Genomic DNA, 23,029 nt, shown 5'->3' with positions numbered 1-23,029 from the left:
TGGAAAAGGCACTGTAACAATGAATGGCTTATTCTAATTTTAACTAAGAATGCAGAAGCACATGATCAGTGTACAAGGTACCGTGTACTGTCAGAGGCTTGACAAATCCGCTTCCTGGTAAGTGATGTGGTGCCCTTCTCATATCCTGATACCCTACTGCTTTGCACATCAGCTCTGCATGAAACATCTGTTTTCCGCAAGATTAGCACAACCCATGAAACATGCCTTGCCCGAAGGAAATAGAGAGATGTTAAAAAATTGATTACCATACTATTTACGGGAATTCAGATAAAACCCAATTTATAAAAAATGTTTCCAGTTGCCCTAAACTGGATGTCCCTCAGGACATATGCATTTTCCTAGTACCAGGGATGGCATGACAGCATTCAGTGCCTGCCTCTATTTCTAGTCCATTAAAAAAAAAAACTATGATTCTATGAAATAAGCATTAGTTACATTGCACAGCTTCGGCCAAAATCCAGCTAGAAAAAAGACAGCCATGTCAAATTCCTTTACTATGAGTAACCGAACAATCAAACTGTTCAGCGCCCAGTCAATGGCTCACACATGTCAGGGAATACTGAATGCAACAGATGAAATGTGTTTAAACCATCTTAGTTTTTAATAATGGAATTTCACTGAGGAGAGATAAAAGCAAAAGCAAGTGACAAGGGCCACAAGGGACCACCTTTTCTGACACATGGAAGACCACTGCCAGCCCAGAAAAAAAGCCTGGCTGGTTGTAGGGGGTTCTGGGTGAATTAATTCAAGCTAAGAGGCTTGGCAGCAAACTCGGCTCTTGGGTAGAAAGTGGAACCCAGCAACCAGGCTTCCTGGGCTCTATCCGAGGGTCCAACTTTGTTGGTAGGTCAGCAGGTGACAGAGGGCAGATATAGGTAGGGGATATCAGTGGCACTTAGCTTGCATCCTGCACTGAGGCAGGAAGGATAAAATCTAGAAAGTGAAATTGTGTGAGAATTGGCTGTTAGCCTGCAAACTGGAAAGCCATTCTGAGTCTGGTGCTGCCAAGTCGTGGAAGACTCCCTGGAAGGGGTGTGAAAAGCATCTCCATGGCACTCAGTTCATCAGTTCATCCCTGGGTCCTGGACAGTCTCTCATAACAGTTTTATTTCTTCCCCCAGCCCCAGATATCATGGCAAGTAGAGACAATGATCAGCCGTCTCAGACTCTTGCCAAACCCACCTTAAATGAGACACAAGCTTCAGTCCTAGTGGAATCGCTCTTTGGATTAAAAGTCTTTCGGATCGAGCCGCTTCCTAGCTACAATGGCCAAAATTTCCTGGTGTTCATTTCAACAACTGAAACACAACCAGATGATCAGCGTCTACCTGACTTTGTGCTCAAGATAAACACCGCTGTGTCCAACGACATCCCAGTTTTGTTTGACGTGATTAGTCATGTCAGCATATTTCTACAGGCTGCTGGCTTTCCAACCGCCTCTTTGTGTCTTAGTAAGAAAAATAATATCATTTCTGTCATCAACTTAGATCATGGTTCTGTAACCAAGAGCCACCTGGTGAGGCTGCTGACCTACCTCCCAGGACGCCCGGCAGCAGAGGTCCCCATTACTCCTCAGCTATTATTTGAAATGGGAAGGGTTGCTGCCCAAATGGATCAAAAATTGGAGGATTTCCAGCATGCACAATTAAGTGCTCTCCATAGAGAGAATTTCGTCTGGAATCTGAAATATGTGCCTCTTCTAGAGAGGTATTTGGGTGCCTTGAGCTTGAGTGATAATCGAGAAGTAATTGGCCATATCATTCAGCAGTACAGGGAGGAGGTAGTCACCAAATTCAGTCAGTTTAGAGAATGTATCAATCATGGTGACCTGAATGATTATAATATTTTAGTGGAACCCAGGAAGTTAGCCTCGGGTGAGTCTGTGTACCAAGTGTCTGGGATTTTAGATTTCGGAGATATGAGCTATGGCTACTATGTGTTCGAAGTTGCCATCTTGATCATGTATATGATGCTGGAAAGTAAGAATCCCATACAGGTTGGGGGTTATATCCTTGCAGGATTTGAAAGCATTGTTCCACTGACATATGTAGAGAGGAGTGCTTTGTACCTGCTTGTATGTGGTCGGTTTTGTCAGTCCCTTATCATAGGGGCATACTCGACCCATGTCCACTCACATAACAGCGACTTTCTCGTTATTAATACAAGACAGAGCTGGAAGAACTTACAGAGAATGCTTGACCTGGGCCAGAACGCTGTAGAAGAAGTCTGGTTCGAAACGGTCAAGTCTTATAAAGCTGGTAAAAATTCTCAGTAACTGGTAATTATGAAGCAAGTCATGCTAAATCTAAATCTCTCTGGAGGATTTCTCTGCACAGCTAAAATTGTTGGGACACTACACAAAAATAGCTCTTATTCTCAATCTCTGAATCACTCATAAATTTAAGTACTACATGTGTGACTTCATGTCTTTCTGTGCACCTCATGTATAAAAAGATGCAGTTGATACTTTTATCTCAAGCTCTTTTTCAGTCATGAGATCAATACTTAGACTTTGATAAAAATAGATGTGCATAGATAAATTCACATGCTTGAAATCACTAAGATATATGACATGTAGACCTAGCTGACATAGCACCAGTTTTTGAAGCTTTCGTTACTCCTTCTTTAGAATTCCATTGCACTGTCTTTGGGACACATCTCTGAAGTGAAATGGATGTTGGTTCTGTAGTGGAGTCCCCTAGACCAAGAACAATTTGAGAGTGTAATGTAACTTTGGGGTCTATTCCATCTTATGCTGAGAATATTGCCTTTGCCACAGAATGCTCTTTCAAAATATTTGTAAACTATCTATATTAGAAGAAAGCCTGGGGAAGCTGCGGTAAACACCAAGATGCCTTAGGAAGAAACACATGTGGGTATAGTTTTTAACTGGTTTACGAAGGTTTTTGAAATTGTCCTTCAGAGATCGATGCTGAAAAAGACAACTAAAGTATAAAGAAAATAAGTATATCCAATGATAGACAACTTATTTCTGAAGTTCCTAAATAAAGTGGTAACTTTTCATCTGGAGTTTTTAAGTTTTTAAGAATCCTAATCATTCAAGTACTCTCCCAGTATTTCTTTTCAGATCTAAAAAACAATATTGTTTTCAATATTGGTTCAATGTTAATTAATTTACCTGCTTACCAACTGATCATTATGTGTTCTCCAAACTAGGTCTATCAATGTTTTTCTTGTATTGTTAATTTGTTATTCTTGTATTTTTCTTTAATTTCTCTGTTCTTCAGTTTCCTTATTTGCAATAATATCCATCTCCTGAGTTAGTTGTGAGAATTTCATGGAGAATAAGGCAAAGTTCTTACTTGATGTATAAGAGGCTTAATATTTACTAACTAAATAAAGCATATTGAGTTAACCAAAATAAAAGTATTGAAGTAATTTTTAACTTATGTCTCATATTCAAGTCAGTGGCTTTTAAGGATTCAGAAATTAAGGTAACCCTTCCTGTCTTCTTTGCCTTAAGTTTTTAGTGGTACAGAAAAAAACGTACTTGGGTAGAACAGAAAATTTAAAGAAAACTTTCTATTCTATTCCTATAACACTTTTGACACCAGCCCATGGGTTTTTCCTTTCAAATGAAACAGTTTTTTTTCCCATTTTTAAATTTTTTTAATAATTTTTATTTGGACCATATTGACTTACATATCTTTCACCGTAGTATTTTAAGTACATATTAACATTGAATCAGGAAAATTCCCATCACCAAATTTGCCCTCCCTCCACCCCTGCTCCCATCCTGCATCCCATATCCCCTACTCTCACCCCCTGGGCTGTTAGAATAAGTGGCCCCCTCTGTGTCTAGCTTACTACTTAGTGATCATATTTCTGGTTGGTCCTGGTACCCTCCATTATTTCCCCCTCTGTTTGAGAGGCAGAACTAGATAGTTCAAGTTATGTGGTTTTGTTTAAAGAAAGAAAAAGCAATAAAGTGGAGTAAAAATCAAATAAGCCAAAAATGGGTGTAGTCCTTCTAGAAGTTCTCAACCTCAGTTTGAGAGAGGACAGGAAATAAGGAATTGAAATACCACAACAATACAAAAAGAAATATCGAATAAAATATCCAGTGAGCACTACAGCACTAAAGGCAAGCACCACTTAATAGTCTCGGTCCTGGAATAAAACCATGCCAGAGCGCAAAAAGGAAGAAAGATGAAATAACATAAAATAAGATTGGGGACATCAACTTCAATATCTACACCAAAACACAGAAGTCAAAAAAGATAAAAATAAAAAATAAATGGGGGCTGGAGAGATAGGATGGAGGTAAGGTGTCTGCCTTGCATGCAGAAGGACAGTGGCTCGAATTACGGCATCCCACATGGTCCCCTCTGAGCCTTCCAGGAGCGATTTCTGAACGTAGAGCCAGAAGTAACCCCTGAGCGCTGCCAGGTGTGACCCCAAAACCAAAAATAAAATAAAATAAAAGTAGATAAATAGAAAAGAAAACTATTTTGTGTCCCCCCTGTATTTTTTCCCTGCATAGGCATAGTAAAAATTGGGGGCATTAGAGAGGAAAACTGAGTTAAAGCAGATCTCAAAGGTTAAGAGCACAGCCCCACAAAATTGTATCTACTTCATATGCTACTCACAAGGTTGTCAGGTATACTTCTGAGCAATTGGCTATAAATTGGGGGTTTCTACAAACTTCTCAAGTTTGATAATTTGCTAGAGAAACTTACGATATGGAGGGAAATATGTCTTATCAATTTTTATAAACTGATCAATGGACTAATAGCTCTAATTCACAGAAGTTCCTTAGAAATGGGGCACACCACTGTGGCACTAGAGTTGTTCACCAACCCAGAATCGTCCTGATTTTTTTGGTTAGGGTTTCTATTGATGCCTCATTATTTAGGTCGAATAAAATGAAATAATTGCCTTTTGATTATTATACCTATCTCCATGACCTCTTCCAGAAGGCTGTGAAGGTACATATACATTGATATCTGTGTGTAGGAAGGTACTTCACAATCAATGTGGCTTAATGCAAATGTCAATGCTAGTGTCACTGTGGCAAGCTGACATTTCCAGCCCTCCAATGAGCAGTTGGTTGGGCTGGCAGGCATCTCTTTGCCTACAGTCATTTAATTAGCAGAAATTCAAGATGAGTGGAAAGGGGCTTAAGAATAAAAGATTAACCCTATCTCTCAGGGATTGTCAAGGGTTTTAGGAGCTTTATACCAGAGCTTGGTACAAAGATCAACCATATGTTGTCATGGTGTTTTCTGTAAATTAGCTCATCTAGCCCCCATTTTTCACAGAGGCTTATAAACTGAAGTAATGACATATGTATTGCCTGAGCACATGTTGTCCACATCTCCCCTCTTGAGATGTCTATTTTCATGCTGAGATGTATCCTGGGACTCTGTCTTTGGCAAAGTCCACGCTCTTTGGAAGGTTACTCTCTCTCTCCCCTTACTCGGAACTTATAAATAAAACCTCTTTTAATTTAAAAAGCACTTCAAATAGAACCATATAACTTGAACCATCTTGTTCTGCCTCTCAAACTGAAGGGGAAATAATGGAGTTTACCAAGACCAAACAGTCAGGACATTGAGTAGAAATAAAAAATGATCAGACTTAGGTACCAAATCCAAAGCCAATGACAACAGGATCGATACCCAATCTACAACAAACTAGACACAGAGGAGTGGACCACTTATACTAGCAGTCCGGGGAGCAAAGAAGGAGGATATGGGATGCATGCTGGGAATGGGGGGAGGGGAAAAGGGAGGACAACATTGGTGGTGGGGATGCCCCTGATTCAATGTCACTATATATACCTAAAATTTCACTGTGGATGATTTATAATCCACTTTGGTCAAAATAAAAATATTTATAAAAAAAGTACTCAAACAGCATAAGACCCAGAACCTCATATTACTTCCTCTACCAACTTTCTTAAAGGATTGTGATTTTTATTTAGCTTGACCATGCAAGAAACAGGATTTTCTGTCTGAAACTTAGATTTCATTCCTAGAGCAATAATTATTCTCTTGTACCACCAATCTATGGACTTCATTATCACTTGTTACTGATGACATGGGTTTCCCTCTCTAAATTCCTTACACAAATACAGCCAATAACTATTAACCATAATAAAGTGAGTACTGCCTTTTCTTCATAGTTTGCTGTTTGGTATTTGTCACTACTTGTCTCCAATCAGTTTTCTGTGGTCTATAAACTCTTGAGTGGCATGAAGTAAATACTCTCTTCAAGACCCAGCTTTGTGCAAATAGACCTTTAATAAAGATCTTCTGGGTGAACTGCCAGAATGGGCATACCTGAAATGGCCTCTGGATCTTTTAACTAATGAAATAACCAAAGAAATGGAATTAATGATGAAACAACAAAAAAAAAATCAAAGGGTAACCCTGACTTTAAAAAGTCATGCCTAGCATGCAGTCGATGCAGATTCAATCTCTGGTGCCACACGGTCACCTCATGAACATAGCTAGGTGCAGCGGAACCTCTAGTTATTGGCCAGGAGTCCATATAGTCAGGTGGGGTCATCAGGGACATAGGGCACCACCTGGGAGCCCTCCATCCAAAATCACTTAGTTTTACCAGCCAGTCTGACTGCTTATAGGCAGGGAGTGGGAGCAATTCCTTTGATTTTGGACCATACTTAGAAGTACTCAGGGATTACTCCAAGCTCTGTGCTCAAGGATCATTCCTGTTAGGACTCAGAGGAACCTGTGGGGTGCCTGGAATTGAACTCCGATTGACCACATGTAATGAGAGCACTTTATTTGCTGTGCTACCTTTCCAGCCCAATATAAACCTAATAACCTAAACCTAATAACCATCATGGAAAAAAACACTACAGAAGAAAATTCTGGATCAAAGCGTTGATGCCTAATGATCTCAGGTGCAGCAATCTTTTCCTAAACTCTGAAACTGAATATAATTGTCCAGACTTAACAGTTCTATTCCTCCACAGTATCACTTTTGTCAAGAAATACCCTTTTCTCTGATCAAAACTGCACATGTTCTGAAATAATGTTCACTAGTCATTATTCCGTAAAATTCCATTTAATAAAATTTCAAAAGAAATTATCAAAGGCCAGAGTGTATAACAATATTGTAGGAAAATAGATGCACTATATTCATGAGAACTGGGTCCAACCTCTAGCACTGTCAAATAATTAAAATTAAAATCTCTTCCCTTCCTGTTAGATTAAATGAAAACATGTATGACGCAGATCAGATTAGCATCGGGAACACTGCAAATCAACAGTCACGGGGAAGTCAGGAGGTATCGAAAACAGTTCTGCCTTGCCCCCCCCCACCATTTTGTATGTGGCCAGGAACAAAGTGCTATGGCCATGGATCACTTATCTTGGGGGTAACATTTGAGAAATGTATTATTAGACAATTTTGTTCGGCAAATATCATAGGGTGATGTGATTAAGTGTTCCTCAGTTTGCTGGCATAGCAAGTCAGGAGTGGGATACCCATGGCTCCTTGTGGCTCCTACTGTCTTAGACCCTAGCAGGGTGTACTGCAGTGCCACTAAGTACAAGCAACAAAACACTGATCTGTGGTATGTGACTAATCCAGTAGGTTTTTTAATGCTGATCTCTGAAAGGCAGAGTTGGTGGCAGGTTGGAGGCCCGAACCCTGACATACTGCAATTCCTTCTTCTCTTCTTAGCTATGTGTTCTTTATTCCCTAGCAGTATTTGCTACTTTCATTTCTTTATTTTAGGCAGAGGAAAATCAGTTTTTATTGAGAGTGCACTGGTCAGACTGTCACAGTGAAGGTCTCCAAAGAAAGGCTGGGGACCATATGAGGTGCTCGGGATTGAACTAGAGTTGGCCACTTGCAAGACAAATGTCCTACTTGCTGTTCAAGTATTTGTTAATTTAGACAGAATTAATCATGAACAAAGCTCATGCAGAGGGTCAGAAATAATCACAAATCTGGTGAAGTAGCTCAGTGATGTTTTTTCTTTCCTGAAAATAACCACTACACCCAGGAACCCATCATACCTTGAGGAATTGGCTGTGAATGCTTTGCTCCTTGGTCCAATTTGAAGTCCAAAAACAAGGTTGGTGTGCGAGTGTAAACCTTCGACTGAAAGGAAAGAGAAAGTGTCAATGTCTTCCCCAAATAAGACCCATCTTTATTTCAATAGAATCCTGCTGTCATAGATCTGAGCCCTGAACTAGGAGATTTTTAATTCCTCCTGGGCAAATACTAGGAATAGGTGATAAGTAGATGGTATAGCCCCTTCTTAATGGTCTAAAAGTCAGCTGAACAACGTGGTGGGAAAACTAATTTCGGGATAACAGTGGACTCTCTACAGTCACTTCTCAAATATGGCCTGGCATTGATTTAATTTCCTGGCAATGGTTTGCTCCAACTTTTTATCCATTTCAAGTATTATGCTTGATACGGGTAGGTAATTTCACATTTATATGTCTATTTTATGAATATATATATATATATCATTAAAGTCATGTCCATTTTGAAATTACTAAATAAGGGGACCTCTAAATATTTTGTTGGTTCTCACTTGGTCACTTTGGGTGGATGGAGTCTGGTCTACCACTCACTGCTGGTTTGAAAAAGTCACAACTTAAAATGCAATAAGATATGAAAATATGTACAGGATTTTTCATAAACAGTAGCTCTGATTCCAGCACAGCTAAGCAAGATTTTCAATTCAATGATACCATTTAGAATCGCCCACATAGCCAAAACCCAAAGGATTTTTTTTGCTATAAATGTTGTCTCATTGTTTATCAGAAACTCTAGTGGTTCTATTTTTAACAGAATCTATTTTTTCATTTAACAACTGTTAAAATACACACCAAAATGAAAAGATACATAACATCTAACTTGGGGAGTATATCAATAAACCAAAATTATTGGTTTTGATTTTTGTGGGGTGCACACCAGGCAGTGCTGAGGGATCACTCCTGTTCAGGGAATCGTATGTAGTATCCAGGAATAACTGAGGTCAGGTGCAAGGCAAGGCACTTAAACTCTCTATATTATCTCACTGTCCTCTGTGTAACTGAAATTTTCATCCACTGCTGGTGGAACTTGGAAAAAAAAACACTTACAAAATTGCTTGGCAGTACATATTCCAGATGACTGTATACATAATATGTGACTCGGCATCGCAACTCACTATTATATCTCCAATAGAAATGTTTGCCTAGTGATATATACATGAATCTTACAGTGATTCTATTGGTAAAGGCCCCAAACTAGAAAGATATATCTCAAATGCCTTTAACAAGAGGATGGATAATGGAATTGGAACATACTTATGCAGTGAAATATGTACAACAAGTAGTTATGTGCAACAACTTAGATGAATCACTTAAGTATAATATTTGAGCAAATAAAGGAAGACATAGAAAATATGGCAAAACTTATCTATGAAGGTCAAAGTTTGGTCACTAGAAAGGGTCCCAAAGAGGGCTTTGAACTGTCAGCATAATTATCTACTCTTCATAAAGAGACCATCTTGTATAGAATAATTAAATTAGCTCTAGATGATGTGAGCATTTCTTTTTTTCTTTTCATTTTTATTTGGTTTTGGGCCATACCCGATGACTCTCAGGGGTTACTCTTCCTGGCTCTGTGCTCAGAAATCGCTCCTGTTTTAGGGGACCATATGGGACACCGTGGGATTGAACTGCAGTCTGTCCTAGGTCAGCTGCATGCAAGGCAAATGCCCTACCTCTGTGACACTGCTCCAGTCCCATGATGTGGACATTTCTACCCTTTTCACATAGGAACAATCCCTAGTACTCACCACATGGTAAATATTCAATATTTACCGAATGATGTTTCATAATGGGAAGTTCTAGGCATAACAATAACCTTACGGTTCGCTTCATTTTCATAACTCTGTTTATCTGTAAGTAGCATAATACCTGTTTCTGGAAGAGTCTTGGGATAGAGAATTTTAACTCCTGTCTACTGCTGAAACACTGGACTTGAAACAGTCTGATGGATGAATTTATATGGGTTAGAAGGTCAAGCTGCATCAATGTAGCCTCAAAGACTAGAAAAGCAAACTCCCTGTGTCCAAAGAAATGAAAGCAGAGAGACATGTGCCATCAGGTGCAACACAACACCAAAGATTCACAATCAACTCAAAGACTTTGAAGAACACTCACAGCAAGGCAGCCTTTTAGGGACACAAGGTCTGATACTGCAGGGGAATTAGGTATGGAGGGCACCATCTGGAAAGGATCTGCTTTGGGGCCTGATGAAGACTCCTAGAATTACCTCTGCAGAGATCAATGGTGTATTTCACACACTCTCAGATTTCTCTTGCTGGGCTTATTTTGCTCTCCTAGCCAAAAGATTCTGGCTTGGTGTACGCCTGCTCCCAACCTCTGTCTCAATGGAAGCTGCAATCTTTCCTCTCTGGCTTTCCATTTTGCTCCAGATCTGCAAAATGGGGTCACAGAAACCAAGCTGAATTGGAACGTGGCAGGCTTTGAGGCTCAGAAAGCTTCTCCTGACACCCAGCAGAGCACTTTCCTTCGGGGCTTAGTTCATCTGAAAACTCACACTGGGACTCAATGATCTTTGTGTCTATTTCTATTTCAGAAGTTCTGAATCAGAAAATGAATGTTTTCCTCTTTAAAATTTTTCCTTACGATTGCTCAGACTAGAGCAGCGAGCCTGTGGTTGGGGTCAGGGATAATTGGGATTATGGGAAGGGGAGGAATTGATGGTTTGCTGGTTTGTTCTTTCCTTCAACCTCAGTCATCACTCAGGTCCTCCTAGCTCTCCCTTCTCTTCATGACTCAGTTTCTACACCTAATCTATATTGTTAAAAAAAAAGGTCTCTCCAAAGATTGCAACTACACAGAAATGTGCATACTGACACACAACCACACAACAGTCTGCATTGAACTAGGTGTTACAACATCTTACACACAAATGATGTTTAGAAACATCATAAAGCTACAAACAGAGCTTGCTGCTTTGTAGCATGAAGAAAACTAAAGAAAAATTTTTAGTTAATTGTGAAAGCATTTTTTCCACAGTGATTATAGCCTGATACCGATTTCTGATTCTAATGTATGTTTAGACTGTAAACTGGATCCCGGAAGGTTTCACTGTAATACATAGGTTGAATAAACAACCAGCCCAACTCAAAATATATGTCATATGTATATATTATTAATTAATTAATAATGTGATACAACTCATTTGGAACATTAATCCCATAAGGAGATGGGTGTGTCTGTGTATATATGTATATGCATATATATATAGATGTGTGTGTGTATTTTTTGAAAAGAAGGTGGGTTTTGCTTTCGACATTGTGATCTTCCATGACAACTGCCCTAGAGATCAAATGTAAATTATGTTCATTTCACTGACAGGATGACCACACCAGCATCTGAAACCTGGATTTAATTTTTCCTATTACACACACTGTTGATTTGCAACTAAAAGAAAGATCACCATTAGGCACATTTTTCCTGGTAGTTTGTTTATTTTTTATGTATAGTGCTAAACTATTAATAGAGCCTCAAAATATAAGGAGAATCTAAACAAATATTCTCTTTTTGTTAAAACAGCTATCAATGTATCTATTTCCACAATATTAAAACAAATTGGTCCATACAACCTAAAACATAATAGTCCTCTACAAAAACTTTCAGCGGGAACAGATTGGATATACTGGAATTCCATCAGTGAAACTGTTTTCTTCTTTTCTTTTCCCTGTTCTGGTCCTGATTAAGAGTGCTCATATAAAGAGCCTGCAGTTCAAATATTTCCTAGGCAAATCTCCTAGAAAAAAGGCAAGCAACCCTTAGGAAGAGTCAGTTAGGCAAATACAGCCTAGCTGATAACAGGGTGACCCATATTCAGAAATGTCTTATCTCTTTTATTTTGGTTTTGATTTGGGGGCCATATATGGCTGTGCTGAGAGTTTACTTCTGACTCTGTGCTCAGGGCTCATACCTAGCAGGCTTGGGGGACCATCTGGGATACTGGAGATGGAACCTAAGTTGGCCACATGCAATGGAAAGGTACTGCTCCAACCCCAAACTTGTCTCTCTATGAAAATGCTTTAAAATTAAACTTCTAATAAGAAGAGATGCCAATAATGATGGCCAGACCAACACACCAAAATGAGGGCCACAAGACCACTTCCTTCCACACTCCCACTCCCTTCACAGTCTCCTAGCTTTCAAAGATTCGCCGCTCTCCTTGGTCTTGGTAAGATCCCTTCATCAAGCTGGCTTCCTTCCTCTTCTTTCATGCATCAATGTGGTCTTAATTAGGAGAAGCAATTGCTACCACATGGAAGCCGTGTGGCTTGAACATCCTTGCCATGACAAAGGGACAAGTATGCCACCATGGTTGCTAGGCATGAGAGTTAGGAGAGGTCTTTTGCCCTTGTCCACTGTTCTTTGAGATCAGTGTGCCTTCTTCTGCACCCCAAGTGCTGTTTCTGTGTTCACTGTGCTGCTCTGTCCTCAGAGCAGGGGACATCCAGCTTGTCATGTTGGGCTAGAGTAAGTGCTTTCACCTTCCTATTTGAAGGAGCTGTCTCAGAAACCCCATGAGTGAGTGGTTTTCTTAGGAATCACTCTCCACTTTGCCATATTACTTTAAAAGGACACAATGAACCAAGAAACTGCCCCCAACAAGTACCAATTCCATTTCCCAGAAGGAAGTTTCTAGCTTTCCTTGGACCCTGACCCTCCAGTCAGATTATCCCTACAAAATGTGTCACAATGTTGGCAGCTTCTGTTGCATCATTGTTTAACTTCTGATTAATGCCTTTGACCACTATTTCTAGCTCTTTCCCTTTTCTTGAAATTATGGGTCTAAGCATTGAGACCTAAAACACCATTTTAAGGGCGCTTGGTAGATCCATAATTCTGTTCTTACACATAATATGATCAAAAAAATTCGGTCAACATGATCATGCTGAAAACAAAGGAAAATAAAAACTAGAAAACTCTGGGAAAAGGGAGAAAAAAATAAGGAAAAACGTAACCTAAAAAACTTCAACAGGTACTAACTGCACAGTACAAATACCAATATTTGGGTTAGCAGTGTCTAGCTAGGAGTATTTTAGTTAAATATATTGAGGGTTTAGTGGCACAGTATTCTAGCTGATTCATGTGTATGAATTGGGTCATTTGGATTTTTTTCTTTGGGGGGAGGCTGGGCCACCATACCCCCCCATGGTCTCAGTGGTTACTCCCAACTCTGTCCTAAGGGTCACTTCTGGATGAGCTTGAAGACCAATAAGGGGAGCATGTGCTTAGCCTATTGTTAAACCCTCTCTCAAACTCTTAAGTTTTCTTTTTTAATAAAAATATATGTCCCTTAAACCTGGTTATATCCATTTATTAAATATTTTCTAATTCAAGAAATACTGACTGAGAGTGTATAGTATGGCAGTCTGGATATTGGGAATTCACTGGTAAAGAATGTATTTGCTTAGCCTTTGTGGCTAGAAGACACAAATGAAAAGAGATCTCTCTCCCTGGGCTACTGCTCTTTGAGCTCAGTGCCTCCACTTTGTTCTAGAGAGGAAAACAACTTAACAAACACAAAATTACAAAATGTGACACATGCTCAAAAAGAAAGAGGATAGAAAAAAAATAAAGGGTATCAGATTGAAACAAAGTCTTTCCCAGGGACATGACATTGAGTAGAGACACAAATGAGGAAAGCAGAGGTCAGTCAGAAGCTTCTGGATGGAGAACGAAGCATAGTATGTGCTATGATCATGGGTGGTAAAAAAAAATAAAACCTATGCGTCCAGAAACAGAAGAACAAAATGAAGACATAAAGAGGTGGATAGAAAGATGGCAATGAGTTTTCAAGTTAAAAGAAAACCACTTAATATATTTCCATCTGTTAATCTCTGCTTTCGCTTGTTTGGAGAGTGCCCTTTCCTCCTTAAAGATGCCTTTAGTCTCAATGTCATGGAGTGTTTTACCTACGTGTTGTTCTATAGACCTGATGGTATCAGGTCTAATATCAAGGTCTTTAATCATTGGGATATTACCTTCGGACATGATGTTAGCTGGGGTATCTTTTCAATTTGTTGCAAGTGGCTAGCCAGCTGTGCCAAGACCACTTGTTGAAGGGCTTTCTTTGCTCCATTTAGGATTTCTTGCTCCTTTATCAAAAATTAGGTGATTGTATGTCTGGGGAATATTCTCTGAGTATTCAAGCCTATTCCACTGATCTGAGGGTTTGTCTTTATTCCAATACCATGCTGTTTTGATAACTATTGCTTTGTAATACAGTTTAAAGTCGGGGAAAGTTAAGCCTCCCATAAGAGCCACCCACTGAGTTGGAGAAACTATTCACCCAATACCCATCAGATAAGGGGCTAATCTCCAAAATATACAAGGCACTGACAGAACTTTACAAGAAAAAACCAACTAATTCCATCAAGAAATGGGGAGAAGAAATGGACAATTTGATAAAGAATAAATACAAATGACCAAAAGGCACATAAAAATGCTCCACATCACTAATCATCAGGGAGATGCAAATCAAAACAACTATGAGGTACCACCTCACACCACAGAGATTGGCACTCATCACAAAGAATGAGAACAAGCAGTGTTGGCAGGAATGTGGAGAGAAAGGAACTCTTATTCACTGCTGGTGGGAATGTTATCTAGTCCAACCCTTATGGAAAGCGATATGGAGATTCCTCCAAAAACTGGAAATTGAGCTCCCATACAATCCAGCTATACCACTCCTAGGAATATACCCTAAGAACACAAAAATACAATACAAAAATCCCTTCCTTACACCTATATTCATTGCAGCACTATTTACTATAGCAAGACTCTGGAAACAAGCAATATGCCCCTCAACAGATGAATGGCTAAAGAAACTATGGTACATATACACAATGGAATATTATGCAGCCATCAGAAGAGATGAAATCATGAAATTTTCCTATACATGGATGTACATGGAATATTTGTGCTGAGTAAAATAAGTCAGAGAGAGGAAAAGACGCAGAATGGTCTCACTCATTTATGGGTTTTAAGAAAAATGAAAGACAATTTTGGAATAATTTTTAGAGACAAAAGAGAGGAGGGCTGGAAGTTCCAGCTCACCTCATGAAGCTCACCACAAAGAATGATGAGCTTAGTTAGAGAAATAACTACATTTAGAACTATCCTAACAATGAGAATGTATGAGGGAAATAGAAAGCCTATGTAGAGTATTGGCAGGGGTGCGATGGGGAGGAGTGAGAATTGGGACATTGGTGATGGGAATGCTGCACTGGTGATGGGGGTGTTCTTTATATGACAGAAACCCAACCACAATCATGTTTGTAATCAAGGTGTTCAAATAAAATAGTTTTTAAAAAAGAAAGGAAAGAAGGGGAAAAAAGAAAACCACTAAGGTGTAGATCATGTTAGCTATCTGGGAGTTGAATAAAATAGAATGGGAACACACTAAACAAAATTTTTTCTGCTTTTTTTTTTGGAGGGGTCACACCCAGCGGTGCTCAGTGGTTACTACTGGCTTTATACTCAGAAATCGCTCCTGGCAGGCTCGGGGGACCATATGGGATGCCAGGATTTGAACCACAGACCTTCTGTATGCAAGGCAAACACCTTCCTCCATACTATCTCTCCAGTCCCATTAAACAATTTTTATCTTAAATTTCCTGAGGTCCTATGGGGTGAACCAGAAGAAATAAAAAGAAGATAAGAGCTGCTGCAGTTGGCCTGACAAGACGGAGAAGGGAAAAGGAGAGAAGTAGATAGACATAAAAACAATTCTTGGGGGTCACACCCAGTGGTGCTCAACGGATACTCCTGGCTCTGCACTCAGAAATTGCTCCTGGCAGACTTCGAGGACCATATGGGTTGCGGGGGAATCAAACCCAGGTCCGTCCTGGGTCAGCTGCATGCAAGGCAAATGCCCTACTGCTGTGCTATCTTTCCAGCCCCAAAACAAAGTTTTTGAACTAAGAAAAAAGTTCTAATGAACAGGGAAGACAGTCATTTTGGAATTGGGGCATTGAGTGAGAGTTATTATGGTGGAAATATGATGACAGTTTGTGTTGTGTTTGTTGTCTAGAGAGGAGAGGGTCAGGGCGACAAGACTTCAACTTTTGCTCTCTGGAATGAAACCATGCACATGGAGCTGAATCTACTTGGAGCTAAGAGGTGAGGTTTGTGCTGGTCATGTCCATTGGGATGTAGTACAACTAGAAGTGGTATCTTTATCCAGGGGCTGGCGAAGGTCACTAGGAAGATGAAGATGGATGAGAAAGAAGAGAGCTCAAGACAGTATGTGATGGGTAGAGCCACAGCAAAAGTTTACCTCTCTGGGAAAGGAAACTGCTGAGGCATAAGGAAGCATCATCTCCAAGACTAAAGGGCTGTAGGAGAGTATGGAGAGGACACAAGCAGCCAACACTTGGAGAGTAAGCATTCATGTGAGGAAGACTCTGAAGCCTGGCTACTTGTAAGTCAGTAATGGATGAGTACTCTGCTGAGGCAGGATGACAGGATGCTGAGTGTCAGATATAGGACTAGGGAATAGGGAAGTGCAGGTAACATGCGTAGGCAAACATGAAGCCTGGTTTTGAGAGGGAACTGTGAGTTGGGTGTTTGAGGAAAGAAGATTGGTGCTCTATCTATCTATCTATCTATCTATCTATCTATCTATCTATCTATCTATCTATCTATCTATCTATCTATCTATCTATCTATCTATCATCTATCTATGTATGTATCTATATATTTGAAAAAAATTATTTTTCAGTATGGCTCTGGATCCTTAAAGAAATTTGTTGTATCTTCCAGTTAGATTCTGGACTTTCATTTCTTTATGGCATCTGAAGAGAAAGCTGGTCTACCAAGCATTCCTTTCTGATGCTTTTAAACTTAGAAAGCCTTTTCCTCTCTAAAGGCCCTATAAATGTTTTCATATAAACATTTCTAGTCCAAAAATATTTTAACATTTTTCCATTTCTGTTTTAAATTCTATTTTTTGTTAGCTGATTCTTATTTGGTTACTTCACAAGACTGAAATACAGTCAGTTGTGACTATATTTTCTTCTAAAAGCTTAATTGGGGATCCAGAGAGGTAGTAAAGGGATTTGGGTACTTGCCTTGCCCATAGATAACTATATTTTAATAACAACATTTATTTAAGCATCATGATTTCAAACATGTTTGTACTTGGGTTTTAGTCATAAAAAGAACACCCCCTTCACCAAAGCAACATTCCCACCACCAATGCCCCCATCTACGTGGAATAAATTATCCTTTGAGGTGTGAGATCACAAACTGAACTAGTTTTTTTTGATGACTGGTTCAGAAGTTGATTTATTCTTCTCTTCTCCTTAGTCGATGGTACTCTTTCTTCTTTATTAATTCTGCACTGTACAGCAGGTCCCGAATAATGTCATTTTGTCTCATATTATTGAATGATGTTATTGAAGGACCTGAATTCATTTCACTGGAAGCTGCAGGTTCCAAAAACCAACAGACTGTATTTCATATAATTTCTCATTTTGCCAATTCCAAGGCAGATCCTCAATGGAGAAAACTTCATTAACCAGCTCAATAACTCCAATAAATACGGGAAGATTTACTCCACTGGAGTCTTGTCATTGTCTCAAATATCTCCCTTGGGATTTCTCTATAGTTCCACCCTCTAATTCTTCCACCACTTTCCCATTCCCATGTCCCATTGGTTTTGTACTGGGAAGAAATGCCATCAATACAGTCCTCTCTCTCCAAATCGTGCACTTCCAACTACACTAAAATAACACACTGACATGCCTTCCTCCTTCTCCTGGAGGTCTTAAAGTTTTGACGATCTGAAAAGTAGATTTATGCCATACCATTGAAAACAAAATATCAACATTTGTGATTTTAAACATGCTGATGGTCTTCAGTGAAAGGATTGGTCCTCTGTCCCCAATCCAAAGCACTCTGAATTCTTGATTCAAGAATTCTGATAAGGAGTGGATGAGATTATAGTTTCCATCTTCAGTGCCAAAGGTATCGTGGGAAGTATTAAAACTGTCATTATATTTTGACATGTACATGAAGTGCTACACAAAGAGAAGACAAGGAACTATTAGGCACAATGCCAATGATCCTGTATAGGGTGATAGAGAGGCCCAGACAACACTCCTAACTTCTAGAAGCCACATAGAATTAGGAAAAATCTTGAGCACCAAGATGTCTGGCCAACCAGGAATTTTGGATGTAGCCAAATTAACTGGTCTGGTCTGCATAGCTTCTTATTTCCAGAAGCACTTTGATCAATAGTAATCCTCTCTTGTCCCTTTTCTTTAGGAGAGGGGAGTGAGGAGAGAATAGAGGTGCAGCCAGGACACTTAGTCCCAGTAATTTAATCAGAGATTTGTCCACTGTAAAATCTGGACTCTGGTTTCTACACACTTTGAGTCAGACTTCTGGCCTGAAGTTGTGCTACAGATGCTCTAATTTTTTTTTGAAAATTAAAACCAGACATTGAGGCCAGAGAGAGAGCATGGAGGTAGGGTGTTTGCCTTGCCTGCAGAAGGATGGTGGCTCGAATCCCGGCATCCCATATGGTCCCCCGAGTCTGCCAGGAGCAATTTCTGAGCATAGAGTTAGGAGTAACCCCTGAGCACTGCCAGTGTGACCCCCCAAAAAAAGAAGAAAATTAAAACCAGACAAAGAACAAATGCCCAAATCTTTCTTATATGAGAGATCTAGCCATAATCCTTCAATAGCATTCTCTAGGATAAAACCACAAACAATCCCCAAATTAGCCAATGAGGGCCTTCCTATCATCCATCTCCTATCCAAAGGAATGTGATCCAAGGCTGAGTCAGCAAATCTATTAAGGAATGCTAGCATATTTCTCAGAGGGATTTATAACATTTGTAATCTATGTTAGTTACATTTGGTATGTACTAAGATATGTTTAATAATTCTTTCAAGAAACTGCTTTGAGATGGGAAAATATTTGTCAAAGATAAGATTTCATAGAGCTCTGGGGACTGATACTTCTGTGCAAATACACACTCTCCATTTTGTGGATAAGAGAGAATTTAATATGGAACAGGGTTTCACCTCTATAAACCACTATAAGCTACATGACACATTCAGAGGTGTCTTCTGAAATACATATGTGCTTTCTTGTTTTGCTTTTGGGCCACACCCAGCAATACTTGGGGGTTACTTCTAGCTTTGCACTCATAAATCACTCCTGGTAGTGTTAAGGGCACTATGTGGAATGGTGGGCATTGAATGTGGGTCGGTTCCATGGAAGGCCTTTCCTACTGTACTAGCTCTCTAGCCTCAACTGAAGGTACTTTTTTGGTGTTGAAAGATGTAGAGATTCATTCTGAACCTGCTTTCATAAAACTGAACTAAGAAATTCCCAAGTATGAGAAATACTCAGCAAGTTTCTGGATAAAGATAAAATAGGGGGCGGAGTACTAAAAAAATAAAAAAAAATTAAAAAAAAGATGAAATAGGGAATAGGATAAGAGCCTGTGATAGAGGGCCAGGAACACAGCATAAAGTTCTAAAGAGCATAGCTTCATGTAGGAACTCAAGGCTTGATCCCCAGCACCATATGCTTCCCCAAGCACTGCCAAAAGTGTTCCCTGAAGCATCATGCTAAGAGTAACCCCTGAGCACCACTTAATATGGCTCCCTCACATGGGGCATACTCAGGAAAATCTATGACTCATCAAAATGGGGGAAAACTCAGGAAATCTATTATTGTCCCATCTGCCATGAACTATGTGACTCTGGATGAGAAGTTTTGCCTAGACAGACTTCAGTGCTCACATCTAAAAAGGGGGGAAATGAGAAAGCTGATCTTCATAGTCATTTATGTCTGGTACTATAATTCAAATGGAAGTTCCAACGGAAAGAGGAAGAAACGTTCTTGACTGGTTTTGAAAAGAATCTCATACACTCAGCATTGTGAGAATTCTGCCACCCAAAGAACTTCAAATTGTACTAGAAATTGTACTACACCAACTTTTACTATACCATTATAGACATGAGAGAGGCGAATGAAGGCAAAGTCTTCTGTCCTGTTAGTAGATACATGGTCCAAGATGGTACCTGGACATTAGGCAAAAATAGCTTGTTTACTTCCTCAAAGCAGGCTAAGGACCTTTAGTCCAACTCAAATTCTCATCCATTTTTAGATTCTAAATAAGCCTGTTTTAGCCATTTTATATACCCCGAGAAAGTATATCCAATATCCATTTGTCATAAATAAAGACCAGCTCTGCAGACGTAAGAGACCACAGATTACAGGGACCCTTTAGAGCTCACTGATCCAGATCTCCTGACTCCCCTAAACACATCTAGTGAGCTACAACATCTCTACACAGAAATACCTTCTTGGATTGCCCCTATCCACTCTAGTAGTCCCGGTCTCTGTTCCCTTTTTGTATACTGGACCCACTGCACTGTCTCAGGAAGAGTTACCACTTGAGGGGCATTTCTGCTTATGCAAATGTGCCCAGGCACCACCAAAACAATGCATAAGTGGTATGACCTCTCATGAACTCACCTCTTCCCTGACCAACCATCAGATCCCCAAACTTACCACATCAACCCATTTAAATAAAGAAAATATATGGACTTCCAAAGTATTGTTTCTCGCTTTCCATTAGTCCTCAATTAAGAAGGGAGTTCCCTTCTACAGCAAGAACTCTGAGAAATTAGCAAACCCATTGCAAGGCTGAAACTTAGGGAGGGGTCAGTATGTATTTCTTATGCAGGCAGGCTATTGTTTATGAATTCTTGTGCCTGGAGGAAGGATTCAGTTCCTTAGCAAAATTAGAGGGTTAAAGACTTTCCTTGGAAATTCCAGTATCCATCTCTCATCTCTGGCCCACTCTGTCTTTAAACCTCCCATTGATACATAGCTGCTCTCAACTAGAAGGTTCATTCCTCCTGGGATGTGCCCATCTGAGCAAATCTGTGTAAGCAGGTGATCAAGTACACAAACTCTGAGCCAGATAGGGTGTTAGCTGCCACCAAGCGTCTCCTCAAGCAAACAGCTGGTCTCACTGGGCCTCGGTTCTCACTTGCAGTAGGATGTCGTGAGATGCTTTATGTGGATTAAATTAAACTCCAGAAACTGTGTTTACTTAAAAATTTAACCCCTGGGTGCCATTGCTGTGGCTGCTGGTGATATCTCCCTCTATCTTGCCCACGGTGACTGCCAAGTACTGGATGAATCCCAATGACTCTCCATCTTGCCCCCCAACATACACAGTGCTGGAAGCTCAAGCATATCTAGAGCCTTGGCTGTATCTGACAACCTCTGTGGCTCTGGGCTTCATCCACCAGGCCCAGAAGAACCCCCAGATGTGGGAAGGGGGAGGTGAACTCCTGGAGCAAGGCCTGAGAAGATTAGGTAACACCAGACCGAAGGGCAGGCAATGATCCTCCACGTGGGTCAGCTGACCAAAGAGGGGTGGTAGGGATCTTGGGAATGTCACACCCCTCAACACTGCTGGGAACAATTAGATAGGGAACTAGGCCAGGGAGTGAATGTGGAATCAAGAGAACAGATAGTGCTTGCTTAACGAAAAGACTCTGAAGTCATTTCAGAGCCTTCTGGGGATACAGCTTATCAGAGAGAAAAGATTGCAGCTTGGGTGGGAGAAGAGCTACCCCAGTAAAGTTTTCTTCTGTGAGGGAAGCAACTACCTCCCTGCATCACATGTCAGGCCAATGAAACAGTGCACAAGATAGTGGGGTGGGGGAGACTCCATACCCCTCCCTGATGTTCCCAGATTGCAATACTGCTATCTCCTCCCCCCTGCATTCCTGAAGAAGGAGGAGGGAATCTGGTTGCTGAAGATAATTAATGGAACTGCGCATGCTCCACTGACACCCTCCTGGGGGGTGTCTCTCCACTTCCCCCATCTCTCCCTTCCTCTTCTTTTGCCCTAACAGGATATGCTGTTTCTCAAGAGAATACTAATGATGACACAATTCTCTTTGACCATCTTACAGGTGTGCAAAGTAAACAATGTTCTAAAATTTACTAGTAATACATAATGGAAGGAATAAACATAATGGCCTGTAGATGGCCAGGAGGGAACCACTGGCAGATACTGGAATTGAAAGATGGTGAATGGGGGCCTGGGGTTGTCTATAAGAGAACATTAGATGGGAAAAGAGTTAAAAGCACAGTGGCCAAAGCAAAGAAGAGCTCCCTGAGGCTGGAACAGCTTGGGGTTCTTTAGCATACCCCCTTTTCATAGATCCTAGCTGGCAGTAGAAGTGCAGACTGGTGAGCGAGGCTGGCACCATGTGCAGAATGTGGACAGCAAGGGTCAGCCCCAGGCATGCATTCCAGGGGTTGGGGAAACAGAGTCTCTTTCAGGGCCTCACACAGGTTCACTTTGCTCTGATACTGACCTATCTCCAATGGCTATTCACAGGTGAACGCCAAAAGACACAACTCAAGCCCTCATGGTATCTTTCTAAGATGTAAAATATGATCATCTGCAAGGAAGCCAAAGAAGCTAAGGAGCTTTAAGGTTTCACCAATTGGATCACTATTTGCTTCTTTAGCCAGTCTGGAAAAACTAGTTCTTCACCCTTCAAAATCTGTTCCAGCTGTGGCAGCTGTGCTCTTAACATGGATGGTGCCCAGAAAGAGGAACACAAGAGTATTGTACCCCTGGAAGTTTGGTTTTGCAATTTAGTTAGTTTTGTTCCTGTTTAGTCAGGGACAGTGAGTTTTGGAGGGAAGGTGATGAAAAATGCAGATGTAACATCATTTAAGATATTTGTAAAGGGCTAAGAGTATGGCTTGGTCCTATAGCAGCAGCATTGCATGTTTGAAGGCCTGAGTCTCATTCCTGGCATTGCAAGAAACAAAAAATATTTGTAAATAAAATGAAACGTGAGAGTTGAAAGAGAAATGACAAGAAGGGGCCAGAGAGATAGCACAGTGGTAAGACATTAGCCTTGCATGTGGCCAACATGGGAGGGACCCG

The 23,029-nt window shown here is 40.3% G+C and overlaps 2 protein-coding genes across 2 annotated transcripts in view; one reads left to right on the top strand and one right to left on the bottom strand.

Annotated features, from left to right (window-relative positions):
* The window catches only part of PIR (pirin), a 96,253-nt gene that overhangs the window by 28,559 nt on the left and 44,665 nt on the right, over positions 1-23,029 (bottom strand). Inside the window, exon 6 of the mRNA XM_049766810.1 lies at positions 8,037-8,121. Within this exon, the coding sequence (XP_049622767.1) occupies positions 8,037-8,121 (85 nt within the window). The remainder of the gene's footprint in view (positions 1-8,036; positions 8,122-23,029) is intronic.
* LOC125999358 (hydroxylysine kinase-like) lies at positions 1,154-2,296 on the top strand. Its single transcript, XM_049767429.1, has one exon. It carries the CDS (start codon positions 1,154-1,156, stop codon positions 2,294-2,296), a length of 1,143 nt encoding a protein of 380 aa, XP_049623386.1.

Source organism: Suncus etruscus, chromosome X (genome assembly GCF_024139225.1).
Source record: "Suncus etruscus isolate mSunEtr1 chromosome X, mSunEtr1.pri.cur, whole genome shotgun sequence".
Lineage (NCBI taxonomy): Eukaryota > Metazoa > Chordata > Mammalia > Eulipotyphla > Soricidae > Suncus > Suncus etruscus.
The sequence above is the reverse complement of the archived record's forward strand: the minus strand, read 5'-3'. Positions and strand labels throughout refer to the sequence as shown.

What these genes read in the sequence shown, in the direction of transcription:
- LOC125999358 (XM_049767429.1), top strand. Translation starts at nt 1,154, where the DNA reads ATGGCAAGTAGAGACAATGATCAGCCGTCTCAGACTCTTGCCAAACCC.